The sequence below is a fragment of the Neomonachus schauinslandi genome, chromosome 4 (genome assembly GCF_002201575.2).
Source record: "Neomonachus schauinslandi chromosome 4, ASM220157v2, whole genome shotgun sequence".
Taxonomy (NCBI): domain Eukaryota; kingdom Metazoa; phylum Chordata; class Mammalia; order Carnivora; family Phocidae; genus Neomonachus; species Neomonachus schauinslandi.
This window is the reverse complement of record NC_058406.1, coordinates 101,706,012-101,728,028: the sequence shown is the minus strand read 5'-3', so window position 1 is coordinate 101,728,028 and position 22,017 is coordinate 101,706,012. Positions and strand designations below refer to the sequence as shown.

The 22,017-nt window shown below is 42.3% G+C and overlaps 1 protein-coding gene and 1 pseudogene across 1 annotated transcript; both read right to left on the bottom strand.

Moving 5' to 3' along the window:
- LOC110578477 overlaps positions 1-10,788 on the bottom strand; it is a 64,298-nt pseudogene extending 53,510 nt beyond the window's left edge.
- A 1,573-nt stretch (positions 10,789-12,361) lies between these two features.
- LOC110578478 (neuroblastoma breakpoint family member 6-like protein) lies at positions 12,362-21,346 on the bottom strand. Its single transcript, XM_021687978.2, has 5 exons — positions 21,169-21,346; positions 18,969-19,068; positions 16,600-16,835; positions 13,314-13,365; positions 12,362-12,596 (listed from the first exon to the last, which is right to left on the bottom strand). Exons 1-5 carry the CDS (start codon positions 21,344-21,346, stop codon positions 12,362-12,364), a joined length of 801 nt encoding a protein of 266 aa, XP_021543653.2.
- Positions 21,347-22,017: the final 671 nt, after the last annotated feature.

Genomic DNA, 22,017 nt, shown 5'->3' with positions numbered 1-22,017 from the left:
AAGAATGAAGGTGTGGGTCTATGTAGACAGAGAAAAGGAGAAATGAACGTTAATTGTTGAATTGAGATGAACAGAATAAAGGTGATAATTGTATTCTTCCAACTTTTCTGGAGGTTTGAAATGTTTCAAAGTAAATAATTTTGAGGGACATTGATTGTAAAATATGTGAGACTGAACAGCTATCTGAGTCCTGGACTAAAAATTGGCCCTCTATGTGTCTCCCGCTTGCAGGAGAGTATGGCAGTCCTCAATACTACCTACCAGTACAAGAAAAGGTTAAATCACTAGTTTGCTGTATACACCCATCAAAGGATCCTTTCCTGCCATCTAGGATTTGTCCTTCTCACATTATCAGCCTTCAAGCCTGGAAATCTGGTAAGTTTGAGGCTACTTCGTATGTTTCAAAGCTTCAGAATAAGATGTCTGGCTTTTATATTTAATTGCAAAAGACAAATCAATGGGTACTTATTTTCAGAAATTATTCTCAGAAAAAAAATTCCAAATGAGAGTGGAGTTATCTGAAACCTACCAGTTCCTGCAGATACACTATTTCTCCCTGTGTATTCTAAACAGAGACCTCTAGGATGCAACTTTTGCTAGACCTATACAGGAAGTACAAGAGTGCACAAAAACCCTCAGGATCCTTCTCTGGCAGTGATTCAATCATCCTTTTTTTGGGTCCCCCACAGGTAGACATGTATGAGACTGCTGCTCTGCTTACAGATGCCTGTGAAGGCAGATTTTTTTGCCTGAGTTATCTCAGTTCCCAGAGTGTGAGACACAACGTAATTTTGTATTTAATACCAGGTGTTCAATAACATTTAATTTTGGAATGAAGTGATGCACCCAGACTTGGTTGCTGTCACTCTGGGATATAAATATAGTGGACATATTGAGTTTCCTGTTGTTAGCTGGAGAAAGAAAACTTTGTAATTTTGATTTGTTAAAAAAAAAAATGACAGGCAACAGAATGTATATAAAATAAACTTTATTCTTTGAGATTTCTAAACTTTCATCCTTCAAGGAAATGGACATGTGCTGAAGAGCGGATGAATAGTCTGCCATGACATTATTCTGACTTATTCTTGACCCAAGTCCTTGACATTTTCTTCTAGCTGCTGCTGACTCCAGTTATCCACAGGATGGGGGTGGGGAGAAAAAAGGGTTAGGTCAAGATCATCTGTGAATCTAGGTATTGGTGTCTCTTACGTAGTTGTCAAATTTGCAGGCTGAAGAGCTGTGATTTCTGCTATCAAACTATCCATTTGGAGTAAAAATCCAGAGTGGCTGTGAAATTTGATTCTTAGAGATGAAGGCTTCTTGCTTTCAGATTTGGGAATTTCACTGTTTTGTTGTCTTAGCTTTTCTCATCAATGGGGGAACTCTTTATGACTAAGCTTTGTTGAAATAAGAACTTTTCATATTTCCACTATTAGTTCTTACCTGAAATAGAAGAAAAGACAAAAAACTAGATTAAATGAGAATCTTCTATTGGTTCTGCTGATACCTGAAGCTGAAGTGACAGCTAAGAAAGAAAAGAGGCTGAGTGCAACCCGAAAAGTGGATAAGTCATGGTGGTAAACTACAGTCTGGAAAGAGTTATACTAGCAGATTAGACGGAAAGTCCTCTGAAATATACCATGTGCCCTGTGGTGTGGAATACAGGGCCCCACCACCTCATAATGCTAATAGCCCTGCTCAAAGCCGCTGCAAGTGGGTTAGCCGAATCCCTACCACCTCCTCCCTTGGGATCAGTTTACTCTACATTCTACTCTTCTGGAGAAAAAGGAAGGCCTTTCACACCTCCCAGGAGATGTGCCTTGCTTCAAACATGCACATTCAGAAACAGTCTGTTCTAGAAATAAGAGCGTATTTTGCATGGAAATCCTGCTCCTAAATACATGTCCTTTTTTTTTTTTTTTTTTAATAGGAGGGTGGTGCCAAGGGAAGAGTCCTAGAATTTGAAAACCAGCAAGGTCCTTAGACACCATCTGTAATATTGTGATTTATAATAAGAAATGTAAATTTGGTCTTTGTTCCAGTTTCTGGCAGAACTCCTAAAATGCTTGGAATCAGTCTTCTGTTATGTTAATGAGGTGACTTTTGGAAAGTCCTGGAAGGAAGGAAGGTGATTACCTGGGGAACCAACCATATGATTTGGAGAGCTGGAACTTTTAGTCTTATCCCCCTGACCTCTGGGGATGAGAAAGGGGCTGAAGTTGACTTCAGTCATCAACTGCCAATGACTTATTCAATCATGCCTATGTAATGAAGCCTCCATTAAAAACCTGAAAGATGCGGATTCAGAGAGCTTCTGGGTTGGTGAACACAAAGAAGTGCTGGGAGAGTGGAGCTCCCAGAAAGAGCATGGAAGCTCTGCACCCTTTCCCCATGACTTGCCCTATGCATCTCTTCCTTCTGGCTGTTCCTGAGTTATATCCTTTTAAAATAAACCAGTAATCAGGGCTCCTGGCTGGCTCAGCCAGTAGAGCATGTGACTCTTGATCTTTGGGTCATGAGTTCCAGCCCCAAACTGGGTGCAGAGATCACAAACATACATACACACATATATACATGGAAAAAATAAACCAGTAATCTAGTAAGTAAAATGTTTCTCTGAGTTCTCTGAGCGACTCTAGCAAATTAATCAAACCCTAGGAGGGGGTTCTCAGGAAACTCTGAATTATACTCAGATATATAGGTGACAACCTAGATTTGCTGCTAGCATCTGAACTGGGAGCCAGGGTGGGGGACAGTCTCACAGGACTGAACCCTTAACCTCTGGAATCTGATGCTATCTTCTACTAGGTAAACCTAGTAGGTAATGTCAGAATTGAGTTGAATTGTAGGACATCCAGGTGGTGTCCCAAAAATTGCTTGTTGGTGTGAGAAACAACCCCCCCCCCCCCCCGGCAAAGTTGGAATTGGTACTGGAATTAATTTACCATCCAAGTACAGTTCCATCTTTGGCCATGAGGAAACAGTGGTATCAACAGACAAAGTATTAACTAAAGCCACAAGACCTATAAATGAAAATCCTGAGACTAAAATCCATGCCCTGAGCCTTTTCACTATGTCACAAAGTTTAAGCAAAGGGAGAGGAAAGGCTCCAGTCTGGAGGAAGCCAACAGGCTCCGACAGTGTATTGGCTGGGACAGGAATAAGACCTTATAGGAAGTCTCTTTTAAGTATTCCTCTTAAGAGATTACAGAGAAAGAAAGGAATCATTAGAAAGAGAAAAGAGAAAATTAGCAAATAAAGAGCAAAGTTAAACCTGGGACTGATCCATTTACACCCTTTAGAGACCAATATCTTATAATGTTAATTCTACATCAGGTTGTTAGAGTAGACAGTTAGGTTCTGACAGGATACCTGAAGGTCAACAATGAGGAAGTCATGGGCAGATACTGGGAAGGTCAAAGGCCTGTCCCTGGAGCACTCCACAAGATGCTGGATCAAACCAGACCAGCCAAGATGGCAGAAGCTATCACAGGAAACCCCTGACCAAATTGGGAAGAAAAAGCCAAAACACTGCTTCCCGCCCCCTAGTTAACAACTGTGAATATAAGACACCCAACCCCCAGGGAATGCTGCTCTCATATCTCTCTTGAGCTTGCCTGCTCTCACATCTTGAGTGTACTTTTTTGCTTTAAAGAACTTTTCCTGCTTCTTTACTCATCTACTGAGCTGCGTGTCTATCTTTGAATTTCTTCTCGTGACAAGACCAAGAACCTTCAGTAACTCCTTCGGGTCTGGCTGGGTGGAAGCACCAGGGCCAGAGGTCTCTCCATTTCACACGGCAACACACAGTTGTTACTTAGGAACATTTGTAGGAATATTTCCACTGGATCAACAGAGTTCCTAAGTAAAAACTGAAAAGTAATTTCTCATTCCTAGGTATTCCTTATCACCTAATTCTTTCCAAACTACTTCTTTGGGAAAAAATTTTTTTTAAAGGTTTTATTTATTTATTTGACTTTTTTGGGGGAGGAAGATTTTATTTTTAAGTATTTCACTTCAGTATAGGGAAGGCAAATATAAATATAAATTTGTTTCCTAAAGTTTTATTTTTTATTTTTATTTTTTAAAAGATTTTATTCATTTATTTGACAGAGAAACATCGAGAGAGGGAACACAAGCAGTGGGAAGGATGAAGCAGGCTTCCTGCTGAGCCCGATTCAAGGCTCGATCCCAAGACCCTGGGATCATGCCCTGAGCAGAAGGGAGATGCTTAACCAACTGAGCCACCCAGGTGCTCAGTTCTAAATTCTAAAGTTTTAGAATTTTTTGCTGTTATATTCTCTTTAGGACAGTAATATCTAAAAGCTTTTGAAGGTATCATAGATTTGGTGTGAAGATTATTTTCAAGTTAAAACATCTAAAATCTTTTTTTAAAAATTTTTTTATTGTTATGTTAATCCCCATACATTACATCATTAGTTTCAGATGTAGTGTTCCATGATTCATTGTTTGTGCATAACACCCAGTGCTCCATGCAGAACGTGCCTTCCTCAATACCCATCACCAGGCTAACCCATCCTCCCACCTCCCTCCCCTCTAGAACCCTCAGTTTGTTTTTCAGAGTCCATCGTCTCTCATGGTTCATCTACCCCTCCGATTCCCCCCCCTTCATTCTTCCCCTCCTGCTACATTCTTCTTCTTCTTTTTTTTTCTTTCTTAACATATATTGCATTATTTGTTTCAGAGGTACAGATCTGAGATTCAACAGTCTTGCACAATTCACAGTGCTTACCAGAGCACATACCCTCCCCAGTGTCCATCACCCAGTCACCCCATCCCTCCTCCCCCCACCCCCCACTCCAGCAACCCTCAGTTTGTTTCCTGAGATCAAGAATTCGTCATATCAGTGAGGTCATATGATACATGTTTTTCTCTGTTTCACTTATTTCGCTCAGCATAATACCCTCCAGTTCCATCCACGTCGTTGCAAATGGCAAGATCTCATTCCTTTTGATGGCTGCATAATATTCCATTGTATATATATACCACCTCTTCTTTATCCATTCATCTGTTGATGGACATCTTGGCTCTTTCCACAGTTTGGCTATTGTGGACATTGCTGCTATAAACATCGGGGTGCACGTACCCTTTCGGATCCCTACTTTTGTATCTTTGGGGTAAATACCCAGTAGTGCAATTGCTGGATCATATGGTAGCTCTATTTTCAACTTTTTGAGGAACCTCCATACTGTTTTCCAGAGTGGCTGCACCAGCTTGCATTCCCACCAACAGTGTAGGAGGGTTCCCCTTTCTCCGCATCCCCGCCAACATCTGTCGTTTCCTGATTTGTTAATTTTAGCCGTTCTGACTGGTGTGAGGTGGTATCTCACTGAGGTTTTGATTTGGATTTCCCTGATGCTGAGCGATTGAGCACTTTTTCATGTGTCTGTTGGCCATTTGGATGTCTTCTTTGGAAAAATGTCTGTTCATGTCTTCTGCCCATTTCTTGATTGGATTCTTTGTTCTTTGGGTGGTGAGTTTGTTGAGTTCTTTATAGATTTTGGATAGTAGCCCTTTATCTGATATGTCATTTGCAAATATCTTCTCCCATTCTGTCGCTTGTCTTTTGGTTTTGTTGACTGTTTCCTTTGCTTTGCAAAAGCTTTTTATCTTGATGAAGTCCCAATAGTTCATTTTTGCCCTTGCTTCCCTTGCCTTTGGCGATGTTTCTAGGAAGAAGTTGCTGCGGCTGAGGTCGAAGAGGTTGCTGCCTGTGTTCTCCTTTAGGATGTTGATGGACTCCTGTCTCACACTGAGGTCTTTCAACCATTTTGAGTCTATTTTTGTGTGTGGTGTAAGGAAATGGTCCAGTTTCATTCTTCTGCATGTGGCTATCCAATTTTCCCAACACCATTTGTTGAAGAGACTTTTTTCCACTGGACATTCTTTCCTGCTTTGTCAAAGATTAGTTGACCATAGAGTTGAGGGTCCATTTCTGGGCTCTCTATTCTGTTCCATTGATCTATGTGCCTGTTTTTGTGCCAGTACCACACTGTCTTGATGATGACAGCTTTGTAATAGAGCTGGAAGTCCGGAATTGTGATGCCGCCAGCTTTGCTTTTCTTTTTCAACATTCCTCTGGCTATGCGGGGTCTTTTCTGGTTCCATACAAATTTTAGGATTTTTTGTTCCATTTCTTTGAAAAAAGTGGATGGTATTTTGATGGGGAAAACATCTAAAATCTTATCTGGGGACACCTGGGTGGCTCAGTCGTTAAGCGTCTGCCTTCAGCTCAGGTCATGATCCCAGCGTCCTGGGATTGAGCCCCACGTTGGGCTCCCTGCTCAGCAGGAGGCCTGCTTCTCCCTCTCCCACTCCCCCTGCTTGTGTTCCCTCTCTCACTGTGTCTCTCTCTGTCAAATAAATAAATAAATAAATTTTTTAAAAAATTAAAAATAAAATAAAATCTTATCTGAATTTCCTTTATCTGACTAGAGCAGAACATCCCAAAAACACAGGTGCCACATGAAACCTGCCCTCCCACCCCTTCCAAGGGAGTTTCCTGAGAATTCAGCTGCATGGATACAGACTGTCCATTACCAATAGCATCAAAAGTCCGATAGAATTTTCCATACTTTTTCACTGAAGCCCTGAAACCCTTTGTTAAGTTGGTATACAAACTTTTACCTCTGGGTATTCTGGGAGTTACTCATTATAAAGCAACTCCCACATGCATATGTAAAGGAACCTTGTCTTTTCTCCTGTTTATCTATCGTTAGTTTATCTATCATTCGTTAATTCAAAGGTCCTGGATCATTCAAACCTAAATAGGTGGAGGAAAAATTTTGCCCCCAATACTCTTTTAAGATTTTGTTTAATGAAAAGACTAATCAAAAGCAAAATTTTTCAAATTGCGATCAGGAACCACTAGTGGGTTGTGAAATCAATATAGTCGACTGTTTACTACAGGTTTTACTTAAAGAATCAGGAAGGAAAATACTACATAGGACCTATTACATATAGTAAGGTTTTTTGTTTGTTTTAAACATAACATCGGGTTACAAAGAATTGTATTTTTTCTGTGTCTTGTGGTCAAAAAAATCTGAGAAACTGCTCCAGATAGACTGGTTATAGATCTAATCCATCCATCTACCTCTCCTTTTCTCTTTTTTCCATGCTATACAAACAAGACTGTTGAGAGAGGAATGCAAATCCCATCAATGGCTAGTGTCGGCCTTTCATAAGTAACTGCACATTTGAGATACTTCTATACTGGTGAGCTGAGATCTTGGTAGATTGATGGTCCTTCTCATTGGTAGCCACATATTTGAATCACCTAGGAGCTTTTATTTTCTTTTTTAATTTTTTTTAAAGATTTTATTTATTTATTTGTCAGAGAGAAAGAGAGAGCACAAGCAGGGGGAGCAGCAGGGGCAGGGGGAGCAGCAGGGGCAGAGGGAGAAGGAGAAGCAGGCTCCCTCTCAGCAGGGAGCCCAATGCAGGACTCGACCCCAGGACACTGAGATCATGACCTGAGCTGAAGGCAAATGCTTAACCATCTGAGCCAACCAGGTGTCCCTCACCTAGGAGCTTTTTAAAAACGAATACCCCAAACACATGTGAAACCATTTTAATCAGAATCTCTGGCTGTGATATCTAGGCATTTGTGTTAGGCAAAACCTTACCAGGTTCTTATAATGACAGCCAGATTTAAAACTACTTAGGAGACCTGCCCTATTTCCCATGGTTCTCTTTGTTTCTCTCTAGCTGTCCCACCATGGGCTTCTTTCCATTGGACCTAAAGATTTTTTTTTTTAAAGATTTTATTTATTTATTTGAGAGAGACAATGAGATAGAGAGAGCATGAGAGGGGATAGGGTCAGAGGGAGAAGCAGACTCCCCGCCGAGCAGGGAGCCCGATGCAGGACTCGATCCCAGGACTCCAGGATCATGACCTGAGCCGAAGGCAGTCGCTTAACCAACTGAGCCACCCAGGCGCCCCAGGACCTAAAGATTTTAATCTTCCTTCTTACAATCTGAGGTGAATCTCTCTTTCTCAATTGGATTTCCAAGGCAACGATTTCCTTCTGTTTATCGACCTGGGTCTTTACTAAGTTCACCTCTAGATTCCCTTTTCCCAAAGCTAATTCACCACAAAGGCTCCCTCAAGTCAAGTAGCTGGGCTTTCCTATGCCTGTACCTGTCAATCATGGATAATGATTTACAGGTAGGGTCACTGGGTGCTGTAGGACTGACATAAACTCCCAGGTCCTTCTATTCTCTGAGCCACCAGGCAACTGGTTCGAGTAATCTGAGGACAGTCCTATTTAGAAGAGTCCTTGGAAACAAAAGCAACGTAGGTACAAGAAGGTAAAAGAAGGGGTGCCTGGGTAGCTCAGTCGGTTAAGCATCTGCCTTCGGCTCAGGTCATGATCCCAGGGTCTTGCAACTGAGCCCCACATGGGGCTCTCTGCTCAGTGGGTCAGTAGGGAGTCTGCTTCTCCCTCTCCCTCTGCCCCTCCCCCCACTTGTGCTCTCTTTCTCACTCTCTCTCAAATACATAAATAAAATCTTAAAAAAAAAAAAGAAGAAGAAGAAGAAGGTAGGAGCGCCTGGGTGGTTCAGTCGGTTAAACTTCTGCCTTTGGCTCAGGTCATGATCCCGGGGTCCTGGGATCAAGCCCCCACGTTGGGCTCCCTGCTTGGTGGGAAGCCTGCTTCTCCCTATCCCTCTGAAGCTCCCCCTGCTTATGCTTTCTCTCTGTCAAATAAATAAATAAATAAAAACCTTAAAAAAAAAAAAAGAAGGTAAAAGGAATCTTAGGTGACCTTTCTTAACGGGCACCTACCAGATCAGGCAGGGATGTCTATTGGGGTGGGCATTGCACACAGCAAAAACTCAGTAAATGCTGAGTCTGGTGTATATAGGGGATAGGCTGAAGATATTTTGCAGGTTTGTAAATATTTTTGCCAATCTGAAGGCAATTTGGTTTGGTTTGGCTTTTCTCAATAGGAAGAGCTGGGAACCATAAGGCGATTGGAATATTATAGTTTGCAATAAATTTGTATTTTGCCAAGGATCAATATAAGCTATACTTATTTCAATTTTTTAGTACTTTATTTTCATCAGTTTGAAAATTGGGGTTTTGCTCCTTTTAAGCTCATGGTACCTTTCTGGTCCTCACATTTCCTCAAAGACTACTGACCTAGAATCTAAATTCTGTTTGCTTGTTCTTTCAGCATTCTAAGACAGAGTTTATCTAATCTTGGCAAATTTTACTCAATTAAAATAATTGTTCTCTTATGTCTTCTCAGCTTTGAGGATTGTTCTTTTCTTCTCAGGCTTGCATCTGTGAGCTGTGGTTTGTACCTGAAGGGTGGATTTCCCAGAGGTACTCCTTCCTGGAGCCTGGAGTCTGGGGACCTGTAGAGGGAGCACCTACGAGGTAGCCCTCTCTACATGGAGAGTTAGGAGTCAGGAGGCTTTGGGTAGCTGTGGCCTCCCCATCACCTTTTGTTTTTATAGCTGGGTATGGCAAGAGAAAAGAAGGCTCTGAGAGTGACCTGCTCTTGGGGGTTTTGACCACTTACCTCTGGAAATACGATTCAGGTGAGCCAGAAGGCTCAGACTTTCTTCCCTGATACCTCTGTTTTCATTGTACAGCTGGGCAATAGACTCCAAGCTCTGCCTGTTGAGGTTAGACGTGCATCCTATTCCAGGAAATAATTACAGTTTAGGCAACTTAAACACATTCACTTGAGATAATGCTTTCTGCAATTCCTTTTCCCCTTCTTTCTCAGCCCAGAAGAAAACCCTGGGGACTCAAAGGTTGGGACTTTAGTGTAATGGGACAGAAGCTTAATATTCACAAGGCCCTTAACAAATGCCAGCTCATTCATTAGTATTATCACACCCAATGGCTGAAATTATGAAGGAGACTTTTCTCATGACATAGCTGCTGCTTTGGTGTGGAAAGAGACCCAGTCACTGTTCTGGCCCAGCCCAAGACTGAGGAATGATGGCCTCTGTGTGAGTGCAATCCAGGAGGAGGATGTGGGGAGAAGAACCACGTTGGGGACAATGAAGAGTAACCAAGACATTAGAGAGGGGGATGAGGATGGCAGCAGCAGGGACCCTCGCTCTGCTGAACGTGGTACTCAGCAACCTGAGTTCTACTGAATGACTACCACGCAAGAGGAGAGGAGCAGCAGAAAGCATACAGCAGAGGAGTCACAAGAAGGGCTTTGGACGTCAGACAACTCGAAGATAGAGAGATAGCTCAACCTTGGGGCAAACCTCTATCTGAGCTTATTTATTCATCTAAAAAGCAGGACTATTCAGGGGCGCCTGGGTGGCTCAGTCATTAAGCATCTGCCTTTGGCTCAGGTCATGATCTCAGGGTCCTGGGATGGAGCCCCACATCGGGCTCCCTGCTCCACAGGAAGCCTGCTTCTCCCTCTCCCATTCCCCCTGCTTGTGTTCCCTCTCTCGCTGTGTCTCTCTCTCTCTGTCAAATAAATAAATGGAATCTTTAAAAAAAAAAAAGTAGGACTATTCATACCTGCCCTATTCTCCCTAGTTGGGCCATTTCTAAGAGTAAGTGAAGTAAGGTATATTAAGTTCTTATAATCTGTGAAGCCCTGAAACACACGACAAGTCCTTAGAAAGATACATATTGCCAGAAGCAGGCAGACTTGGGCCGCCCCTACCGTTTCCTTGGTCAGAAACGCTGAGATGATGTTGCAGCTTTTCTTGAAGGCAGTCATTGATGAAAATAATTTCCTTCAGGTGCCGGTGCAGGCTCTGGATCTCATCTTCTGCAGACATTCCACCAGGACAGGGAATGAGGTAGAAGATGGAGAATTCTCATCACTAATGGGGTGGCCAAGGGCCTCTCAGCAAGATTCCTGCCTTTCGCCATTCTTCTGCCAACTTCCTCTTTCATCAGGGAACACCAGGGGACTTCCTTTAACAGCCCTTAAAGGCCTTCAAACAAAGCATGTTCCAGTGCTAAGCAAACTCCACAGGACCACCTCTCACACAAGGATAAGGGAAGTATAAAGGAGGTTGACACAAGGTGGGAAAATACCAAATAAGCCTTCTGAGTAGGGCTTATCTAGCACTGGGAGAGGTATGGCCACTTCTTATTTAAGACTTTCAGGTACTAGTTAATGTCTCTACTAAATACCTCTCCCACATGATTTATGACTGGACATCTTTAATAGATGACAAAGACCTCCCTCTACATCTCAAGGTGAAATGGGAAATAGGAATGAGGAAGCCTTTGTAAGGGGACTGCCTGGGTAATAAAAAGCACCCACCATTGGCAAAAAGACAAAACCTGACATAGCTTACATCACTATTAAAAAACTCAGCTAACACTGACTGGATTAAGATAGTCTCTTTCTTAGGATGCCTGGGTAGCTCAGTTGGTTGAGCATCTGACTCTTGATTTCCTCTCAGGTCATGATCTCAGGGTTGTGAGATCGAGACCCTCATAGGGCTTTGTGGTGAGGACAAAGTCTGTTTGTCCCTCTCCCTCTGCTCCTCCCCCTGCGTGCTCTCTCTCTCTCAAATAAAGATAAATACATAAAATCTTAAAAAGTTTCTTTCTCATGCCTACAAGAGGACATAAGACATATAATTCTCTAATAATCCAAACTTTTATCCCCAAAGGAAAGTCAAACAGTCAAAGGGAAAGGAGATGAAAGTTGGGGTTTTAATCTACACACACACACACACCAGTGAGGCTTCTACTCCTAGGGGCTCTTAAAGCACTGAGACTAAACCCACAGACATTTTTTTAAAATGGTATCACACAAAGGATGGGAACCCTAGCCATTTACCCAAGGGTTGCCAAGAGCTGAGCCTTGTCCTTAGGGAAACCACCTGATGTTCTGGTACTAAGATGGAACCTTGTAAGGAAGCAAGTCATCTGAGGGGAGATGAAGACTGGAGACTGGAACCATGATAATGCACCTCCAAAAATATGGGCAAGACTGCTAGTATTTCTCAGGCAGTTAGAAAAGCTTAAGGGACACTGTTCAGGAACTATAATTAGCAAGAACATTCCTAGAAAGCTAAGATGCTTCATCTTAGAGGAGGTCTATTAGATTCTGTATACATGCTGAAGTGGTAGCAGAGAGTCTGCCATGATCCCTTCACTCTCAATCTGACTTGCCTGGAGTCCATCCGCTTGCATATGCCAGTGGGGACTAGAGTGACTGAGGTGAGGTGTGGACCAGGAACAATGCAAATTACCTGACCCACCAGGGACCTGTACTTGAAACTTGGTCCCAGAGCTGTGTTCAGCCTAGTCACTTTTTCAAGGTTAATCTTTAGGGCCTGCCTGCAGAGATGATCTCATTCAGCCTAGACAGAGGTGGTAAGCATGTAGAAGCTACTGGAGCTTTATTCTCCATTTTTCCAGTGTTGGTGGAGTTTTATTCTCTTTATAATGGGAGTACTCACTGGTGACTTCTGCAACAGAGCTGGCTTCCTGCACATCAGAGGGGAAAGCACTGCTGCTGGGAGGCTGGTGAGAGTCACAGTGACTGGAATGAGTCAAATACCGTTCATCTAGTGAGTCTTCCGAGACTTCATTCTCTTCTTCCTCCTGGAGCTCCCTGCAGAGCCTGGGGTGGGGGCAGGGAAGGGAGGTAAGACAGGAGATTAAACTAAGGCAACCTGGAACCACAGCTTCACAGCTGGTCCTATCTCAAGCTCCTGGAAGAGACCCCAGAAACCAAAAAGGCCATCTGGATGAGAGAGAAAGCATAACAATCCACTTCTGACTAGGGTTACTGTGCCTAGAGTTCGGTAAAAGGGAGCAGCAGGTGCTCAGTGTGCTGGCCACATAACGTGGATCAGGAAGTAGACTCAACTACTCTCAAATACACTTATGACACACAGAGACCTTAAAATGCTGTGGACAACTTTTGTTTAAAAAATATGAAGTGGTCCACTGAATTAGTGGCTCCTGAGACAATGTCTCACTCTGGGGTTTTTTTGTTTTGTTTTTACCATACAGGTTTTTAGACTACAGAAACCAGGGATCTCTGGCCTTTATGTCAGACTGACTCTAGCTAATTAACCTTGATGAATTACTAGGAAATGGTAACCAATACAAGAACTGCACAGAGAACAGACAACATTGTTTAAAAGGACAGACACATCATTGTATGATGAATGAATGAATGAATGAATGAATGAATGAATGAATGAAATAGGTAAAATCAGCAGTTTCTGAGTTGATTTTCCTGGATCTGGGACTTTGGCCTCTTGGTGTCTTGCTTCTGGAATCTTCTCTAGACTTCACCATTCCATTACCGGCCCTTTCAGCATTCAGTTACCTGGGTGCCAGGGGCTCCTGTCCATCTTCACCCTTCTTATCATTGTAATTTTCTACAAACCAAAAAATAGAAACAGCTAGTCAGAAATTGAGCAGGTCCCATTTCACACATTACAAATATGAGGGCCTATATGATCGGAGGCGTAATACTCTGCATGTTTGTTCAGAATACTCTGAGAGAGAGGGCTTAGGTTGTGTCTTCAGAGAAGTAGCCTGGCAAGCTTTCCTGAGCAATACCGGACGGTCTCTTCCTGGTGTGGCAGATCATCACCATGACATCTACTACCAAGTCAAGGCAAAAAGTTGAAAATGTCTTTTGTCCAGTGCACAGAATACTCATTCAGCTGCCTTTTGGACTTCTGCAGCTGTAATCTTCATTTTTGCCACATAGCTGGTGCTAGACCATGGTTGTATGTCCTTTTAGGCTCTCATAAAGAACCCACTGCAGTCTCTGAGAAGCAACAACTTCAGGAGAACCCACTTAACCTTTCTAACCAAATGACTTGACAAAGACACTTGTGCATGCCAGAGTGTGTGAAGAGAATCTTCCCTCTTTTTCCCCCCCCCCTTTTTTTTCCTGACCCCACCTAGAGACCAGCACAGTTGCTGAACTGTATTGTCAAGGCAGCTGGACAGTGACCTGAACCACAAAAGAGAATCTCTCTCATTAAAAGAACCAGGAAAAAGGGACCTCTTGCCTAAAAAGTGTGAAGAGTGCTCCCTTTTATTTTCTATTTCTCAATTTTCTTGCCTCCTTGCTCTCAAAGTAGCCCCAGTTATGCAGAACTGCAATGCAGTGTGAGAAGAGAAATCTCTGAGAAAACTCAATCTTTCTAAACAGAGGAACTTGGAAAAGGGACCCTTGGGAACTTGAAAGTATAGAAGAAATACCAGAGAGAAGAGAGGCTGGAAAACGGTCTATGAGCTGACAAAAGTACCAGGACTCATCCCCAAACCGAATATGTGTGGAATTGGCCCAACAGATCATGACAAAGGATTAGAGAACTGAATTACCACATAAACCACCATCTACTCCAGACTAAACCTGAGTGACATATTTGCCGGACCAACCCAAACAACAGCATATCAAAGGTACTGAACGCTCACCTGATATTGGAACCACTGCCTATAGAAGGTGAGACAGAACTTGGGAATCTGACCCTAATGGGGTTGATTGCCTGCTAAAAAATAATTTCCAGGCGTGCCTGGGTGGCTCAGTCGTTAAGTGTCTGCCTTCGGCTCAGGTCATGATCCCAGGGTTCTGGGATCAAGCCCCAGGTCGGGCTCCCTGCTCAGCGGGAAGCCTGCTTCTCCTTCTCCCACACCCCCTGCTTGTGTTCCCTCTTTTGCTATGTCTCTCTCTGTCAAATAAATAAATAAAATCTTTAAAAAAAATAACTTCTGGAGGGTTTTAACAGGACCCAGGGTCTTACGATATAATATTCAACCATTTCAATAAATGAATAAAAAGCATTTGATAGAATTTGACATCTATTCAAAATAAAACTCTCAGAAAATAAGGAATAAAAAGGAACTTCCTCAAATAAGGTGGAAACATTTCTTGATTGGACCATGACTCCTCATGTTTGCATTAGGAGACATAATTTTTTCTCCCTGTTGTCAGCAGTCACCATCATAAAACAAAAAACAAAAGATTTGTTTGTTCATTCAAATATGAATAAATAAAACAAAAAAAATTAAAAAGGGAACTTCCTCAGCCTAATATGGCACTATGATCATTAATTAGGAAACTCAATATTATTTTAAGATTTATTTATTTGAGAGAGAGTAGGGGAGGGGCAGAGGGAGAGAACCCACACAGGGCTCAATCCCAGGACCCTGAGATCATGACCTGAGACAAAACCAAGAGTCAGACACTCAACCAACTGAGCCACGTAAGTGCCCCAGAAAACTCAGTATTATTAAAAATGTCAATTCTCCTCAAATTTTTCATAAATTCAAAGCAATGCCACTCAAAATCCCAAGAGGATTTTGTTGCTTTTCTTTTTTTTTTTTTTTTTTAACAGATAATGGCAAGCTGATTGTAAAATTTATATGGAAAGGCAAAGGATCTTGTTTTAGGAAAAGAGTTCTTAGATATAACTACAAAAGCATCATCTGTAAGTTGGACTTCATTAAAATTAAGAAATTCTGCTCTCTGAAAGACACTGTGAAGAGAATGAAAAGATAAGCCATAGTCCAGGAGAAAATATTTGCAAATTTAATATCTCATAAAGGACTTGTATGCAGAAATGTAAAGAACCCTTAAGACTTGATAATAAGAAAACAAACAACTCAATTTTAAAATGACAAAATGTTTGAACACTGGCTTCACCAAAGATATAAGGAGAGTCAATAGGCATTTGAAAAGATCCTTAAAATCATTAGTCATTAAGGAAATGTAAATTAAACCACAATGCCTTCCCCGCCCCCATGCTTATTAAAATTGCTAAAAAGACAAAAAGCAAAAGAACAACAACCTGAAATTATCAAAAGTTGATATTGGGGAACAACTGAAATTTTCACACATCGCCAGTGGGAATCTGAAATGGTATAGCCACACTGGAAAACAGTGTGGCAGTTTCCTCTTCACATACCACGTGACCCAGCAATCCCACTCTTACATATTTACCCAATTGAAGTGAAGTGAAGTGAAAATGTATTTTCACACAAAAACCTGTGTGTGAATCTTTATAGCTATTATTCATAATTGCCCCAAACTGGAAATAATCCAAATGTCCTTCAGTGGGTAAATAGATAAATAAAAGTAGTGTATCCATATAATGGAATAGTACTCAACAGTAGAAAAAGAAACAAACTACTGATACATTCTGGACATGGAAAATCTGTAGGAACAGAAAACAGATCCAGTGGCTCCCAGAAACTGGGGCGGGAGACAATGGTTGACTACATAGAGGCACAAAGGAACTTTTAGTGGTGATGGAACTATTCTGTATCTTGATTGTGGTGGTGCTTACACCACCCTATATGCATTTCTCAAAGCTCACAGCACTGACACTACAGGGAGCCATTTTACTGTAAATCAGTTATCCTTAAAAGAAAGAGGAAATGTCTGTGGGGGCTCCCCTTGGGCCCAGGTGAGCGACGAAGGTAGGTATTTCCACCTGATAGTATCACTATCAATAGGCTGAGAAGGGCACAAAACAGTAGGACATCTGGCTAAAAAGTCGCTCGTAGAGTCCTGGAAGCATAAGTCCTGGAGACTTATGTGAGGCTAGGATCTTTGTGAGGACCTAAGGGTCTCCATGGCCTGTAAGCCAACTTACCAGTGGTGAGTTTGCTGGCAAGGTTCTCTGCCAGCTGGCTTCCTTGGGCCAGTTGTTCACAGAATCTCTGTCCCTGGTAGCGGGCAATGTCAGTGCTCCTGAGGAGGCCTTCAAAAGACTTGACCGTGCTCTTTGTATGCTGAATGAAAAGATAACAGACACCTTTCCCTTCCCGTATCCTCTGTCGTAAGTGGGTCAGTTCTTGTGCCTGAGCCTGAATTAGGGGATCATATTTCCTAAAGTAAGAAAAACAAGTAAAATGTAACAGTGCATAGGTTATGGGAGTTTCAGCAGAGACATCTCGTAGAATGCCCCTAAGGAACTTCCCAAGTTGAATTTTTACACAGGTTGTATGACTTGCCTGTGGCAGAGGGAATGAGGAAACAGCATTGGGTTTGGTTCTTTGTTTTTTATTAACTTTACTTTGAAAAGATGCCCCTTCAGTTCCTCAATTCAGCCCACATCCACTTCCATGGATTATATATCATCAAGCATTATGCAGAAAGTGGCGTGCACATATGCACAAGCCAGATATAGAAGTGTTGGGTGGGTACACGTGGTGTTGATTCAAAGGATGAAAAGAAAAATCAATGAAAGGGTCAAGAAGCATAGCATTCTTTTCAGTGACATGCAAATAAGCCATAATCCGTAAGGAGACACTAAAGAGTAAATAAAGTTCTGAGTTACAACAATTACATCATTCTAAGTGGGTTTTCACCATTTTCTAATGATTATATAAATATTTTGCATGGATTCCAATCTAAAATGTGAGCTCTCTGAGGCTAGAGATAGTGCCACATATTATGCAACTTACAGTACCCAACGGAGTGTACATACACAAGTAGGTATTCAGTTAATACCACATAGAACCACATAATCCCAAAGCTGGACTAGACATTTATAGTCATCTACCTCATCTGATGCCTGAATCTCCTCCCTGCTGTCCTACTAAGTGATAGTCTACAGACTGTCTTTCAAACTCTATTCCATAGAGCTCCTGTAAAGTGTCAGAGCTGGTGAAGACATAGACTAGAGAACAGAGGCTCTAGACCTAGGCTTCCTTCAATCAAGTATCTCTGCTTTAGATTTTACATATTTGAGCTTCCCAGATTTCATTTCAACAAAGGGTTAAAAGACATCTTGAATGCCACAATCTACCCTATATTTGAAACCCTCTGAGGATAAACAATGCTAGTCCTCAGTACTAAATTATTAATAAACTATTTTCCAGACAACAGCTGCTTGATTATCTATATACCCAATAGCCCTACCAGTTAATACTCCACATAGCATAATACTTAGAAAAAAAAAAAAATCAAGATTGAGAAGGAGAAACATTTTTGTCATGAAAAGGCACTTTGGAAAGCTTGGAAAATATTTCTTGTAGTAGAAAATGTTAGTTCATTAATGACAACCACCACACCTATAAAAAAATAAAAGTATAGAGGTGCCTGGATGGCTCAGTTGCTAAGCGTCTGCCTTCAGCTCAGGTCATGGTCCCAGGGTGCTGGGATCGAGCCCCGCGTCAAGCCCCGCATCGGGCTCCCTGCTTGGCGGGAAGCCTGCTTCTCCCTCTCCCACTCCCCCTGCTTGTGTTCCCTCTCTCGCTGTGTCTTTCTGTGAAATAAATAAATAAAATCTTTTAAAAAATAAATAAGTAAATAAATAAATAAAAGTATAATAATTACAGAAACTATTTGTTGAGAGCTTCATATGTGTCAGAGATGGTTCTAACTTGTATTAATGCATTTAATCTTCATAACCCTCTGAGGGTTATGATACTGTTAGTATTTTCATTTTACAGATGAAGTTGTACCTCAGTTGAGGTAACTAAGATTCAAGAAAGTTAAGTAAATTTGGGGCACCTGGGTGGCTCAGTTGGTTAAGTGGCTGCCTTCGGCTCGGGTCATGATCCCAGGGTCCTGGGATCGAGCCCCAGGGTCCTGGGATCAAGCCCCACATCAGGCTCCTTGCTCAGCAGAGAGCCTGCTTCTCCCCTGCCTGCGCTTCCCCCTGCTTGTGCTTGCTCTGTCTCTCTCTCTCTGGTTCTGTGTCAAATAAATAAATAAAATCTTTTAAAAAAAGAAAGTTAAGTAAATTTGCCCAAGGTCACACAGCTAGAAGCCACATTGCTAGTACTCCATCTCAGGTGTCTGTCTCCATTTTATTCCTATGATATTTAAGGGAGAACCCCAGAGACCTAACTACCCCCTAATTCCCACAGCCCCGCCAGTTGTCTTTACCTAGTTCTGTGCCTGCCACGTACTTTTCTATCCCTCTCCTTGGACAAATGCGCTCTTTATACTAGCAGCCTGGGCTGCCCCACTTCAAATAGTAATTCACACATTCCCACACAGGTACCTACTTACCCAAGCCTTGCAGCTGGTCTCATCTTCTCTGCCAGTTGCCTGTCAAACTGTACTTCTTCCTCCAGCACGGATTCGATGAGGTCTTTGTACTCTTCACTCTCTGAGAAAACAGACACACCTGCCTCAGGGGAATGCTGGACATGCTGCTGTGCTCGCTGCCTTCAAAGGAGGAGGCAGGATCCATCCCAAGGACAAATGGAACCCTGGCAACCAGGCTCCATGCTGGGAGCTCCACATCTCATTCCTCAATCTCCCAGATTACATGGCATTTTAGATATGAGGAAAGAGAAGCTCATGGGCAGGTAACTTACTCAAGATAATTGAACTGGAAGGAGACAAGTCAGAATTCATATCCCCTGAGGTCTGACTCCAAATCTTGGGCCACTTTACCAAGCCTTGTAGCCTCTTAGGTAAAGCATTAACCTGGGACATAAAGTAGTGATTTCCTGTGTGTTGGAGAAGGCTCCAAAGTTTGTAGGACTGATAGTTCTCCCATGTTGAGAGTTTCAATAATCCCCCCAGTATTTCAAAAACTTCCAAGTTTATTTGGATACAACTGTGTAATATGTATAAGGAGGGGAAAAAAATCTGAAAGATATATGCTCGAATGCTACCAGGTGTTGTGTTAGAATAGAGGAGAACTAATACATAGTGCTTCCATGGCATTGTTCTAGTAGATTTTCAAGAATTATTATCATGTAATCATCACCACTAGCTAAAAAGGTAAATATTATTATTACCATTACAGATGAGGAAACTGAGGTACAAAGAGGATAACTTGGATTTGACCCCAGAAGTCTGGCCCAGGATACATGCTCTTAATCACTGCACTGTATTATCTTTATACTAAGATCTAGGGTGATATCTCTTTTCTTCTCTAGCTTCAAAAAATTTGCCTTACAATTGTGATTTTAATGAGCGATGTAAAAAAAAAAAAAACCCTTATATTTCCACACCCCAAAGCTCATCTTTTCCTTTTTTATTTTTAAGATTTTATTTATTTATTTGATAGAAAGCGAGCACAAGCAGGGGTAGTGGCAGGCAGAGGGAGAGGGAGAAGCAGGCTCCCCGAGGAGCAGGGAGCCCGATGCGGGGCTTGATCCCAGGGAGCAGGGAGCTCGATGTGGGGCTCGATGCGGGGCTTGATGAGGGGCTCAATCCCAGGACCCTGGGATCATGACCTGAGCTGAAGGCAGTCACTTAACCAACTGAACCACCCAGAAGCCCCTTTCCTTCTTGAAAAAGTAGGCTTTTTAGCTTTTTTCTCCATGTCTAGTAAGTTGGATAGCAAATTTTATCCCCCATTGATTTATTGAAAAATAACTGTAGAAATTTGAAAGCAAACTCTACTTCAATATCAGCAAGAATCCTCCTCTAATATTCCTGTCTCTTATGTGTCCTCACTTACATCATGATTCCTTCAGTCACTACAGCTTCCTGCCGCCTCCCCTGTGGCCCCCCCATTACCCACAGGTTTGGGATTGTCCAAGGATTTCCAAATGTGAGAGCTGAGCATGGAGAGGGAAGGGCCAGCTCCTCCATTCTCATTTTGGCTCCACGTCTCAAAGCCCAGATCCTGGACTAGCTTGCTGTCTGCAAAGTTCATATTCAGGGAGAAATCGAAAAGGTGTTACAGAGTCTCTGATTTTCCTGGAAATACTTTCAATCTCACCAGAGTGTGAGGAACAGCTTCTTAAAACTCATATGGGAAAAAAAATCTTGCTCCAGGCATCAGGACTTCCCTCTGCGTCTGCTATCGATGTTCTGATCTCCAGGCATCTGCGGTTCAGCGGGGAACAGACAGCTTTAAGCTCCTATAAGGCAGGTAGAGAATACTAGTACACTCCCAGGGCAGCTAGCACAATGCTTTGCAAAGGGTACTTAATAAAAGTGATACTATATGTTTCTAGAATCTGACACATGTTCCTGAGAGAGAAAAGATAGTTCAGTGTCTGAAACAGGGTTTTAGCCTCTCTTGCCTCCCTACCTCTCACTGTAAACTTTACTCCTTTGTGCCTCAGTGTCTCCATCTTTTGCAAATTGAGGGTAAAATACCCACTTCTACCTTTCCAGGAGTATAGTCAGGACGAGATATATTTTGATGGAGAGAGAAGAATAAAGTTTGGAGAGTGTTTAGTTTCTCATAGGGAAGTTAGACAATCATTTATCACTCTGGTGACTGTGAACCCATAGGGCTTACTGTATTTCTGCAGCTGGTTGGCCAGGATGTAAGCAGTAGCCTTGGATGTGAGGAATTTCTCCGTGAGGTCTCGGAAGTTCTGTTTGTTTTTTTCCAGCTGGGAGCACAAGTACTGGTTGGTTTCCAGGACGCTCATTTCTGTCCTCGGATCAGAGAAAGTGGTGAGAGATTCTGCCATGCTGAAGCTTGTGGTGGTAGAAGAAGTAGAGCCAGGACCTGGGGAGCAGAAACCCAATAAATAATTAGAAACAAGTGAATAGATTATGGTGATGGCTGCACTGCCTGGTAAATTACTAAAAATCATTGAACTGTACAATCCTAATCAGTGAGTTTTATAGTTTGTAAATTATACCTCAAAATTTCATTAGGTGGGAAAAAAATGGACTTCAACAGGTCTAAAGTATGCAGATATAATTCATACTTACTTTGGGGCCAAACTTTTTCAGCATTCCACAACTGTAAGAATTCTTAACCACAAAAACAAGGTAGAATATACCAGAGCTCAGAGCCTGGGGCACTGCCTGCAACTCAGGCTCTGGCAAGAGTGCCAGATGGAGTACCCAGCCTGCCAGGTAACTGTTTGGAGTCACAATAATAGAACTGGAAAGTGGGGGGTGTCATGGAATCTTAGGAGCCCCTGTCTTCCAGTTGCGGAGGCCTCGCTGATACACAAGGTCACCTGGTCTGTTGTGAAGTCCCCCCAAGCCCCCAGCAGCCACTCTCAGTATTTGTGTGCCCATGTGCTGATACCACACCTCTTTCTAAAATTTAAGCATATTTTTCATTGTTTATTCTTGTAAGTGCATAGAAAACATGAAGGAATCAATATTTTCCCAGATTCTTTCATTG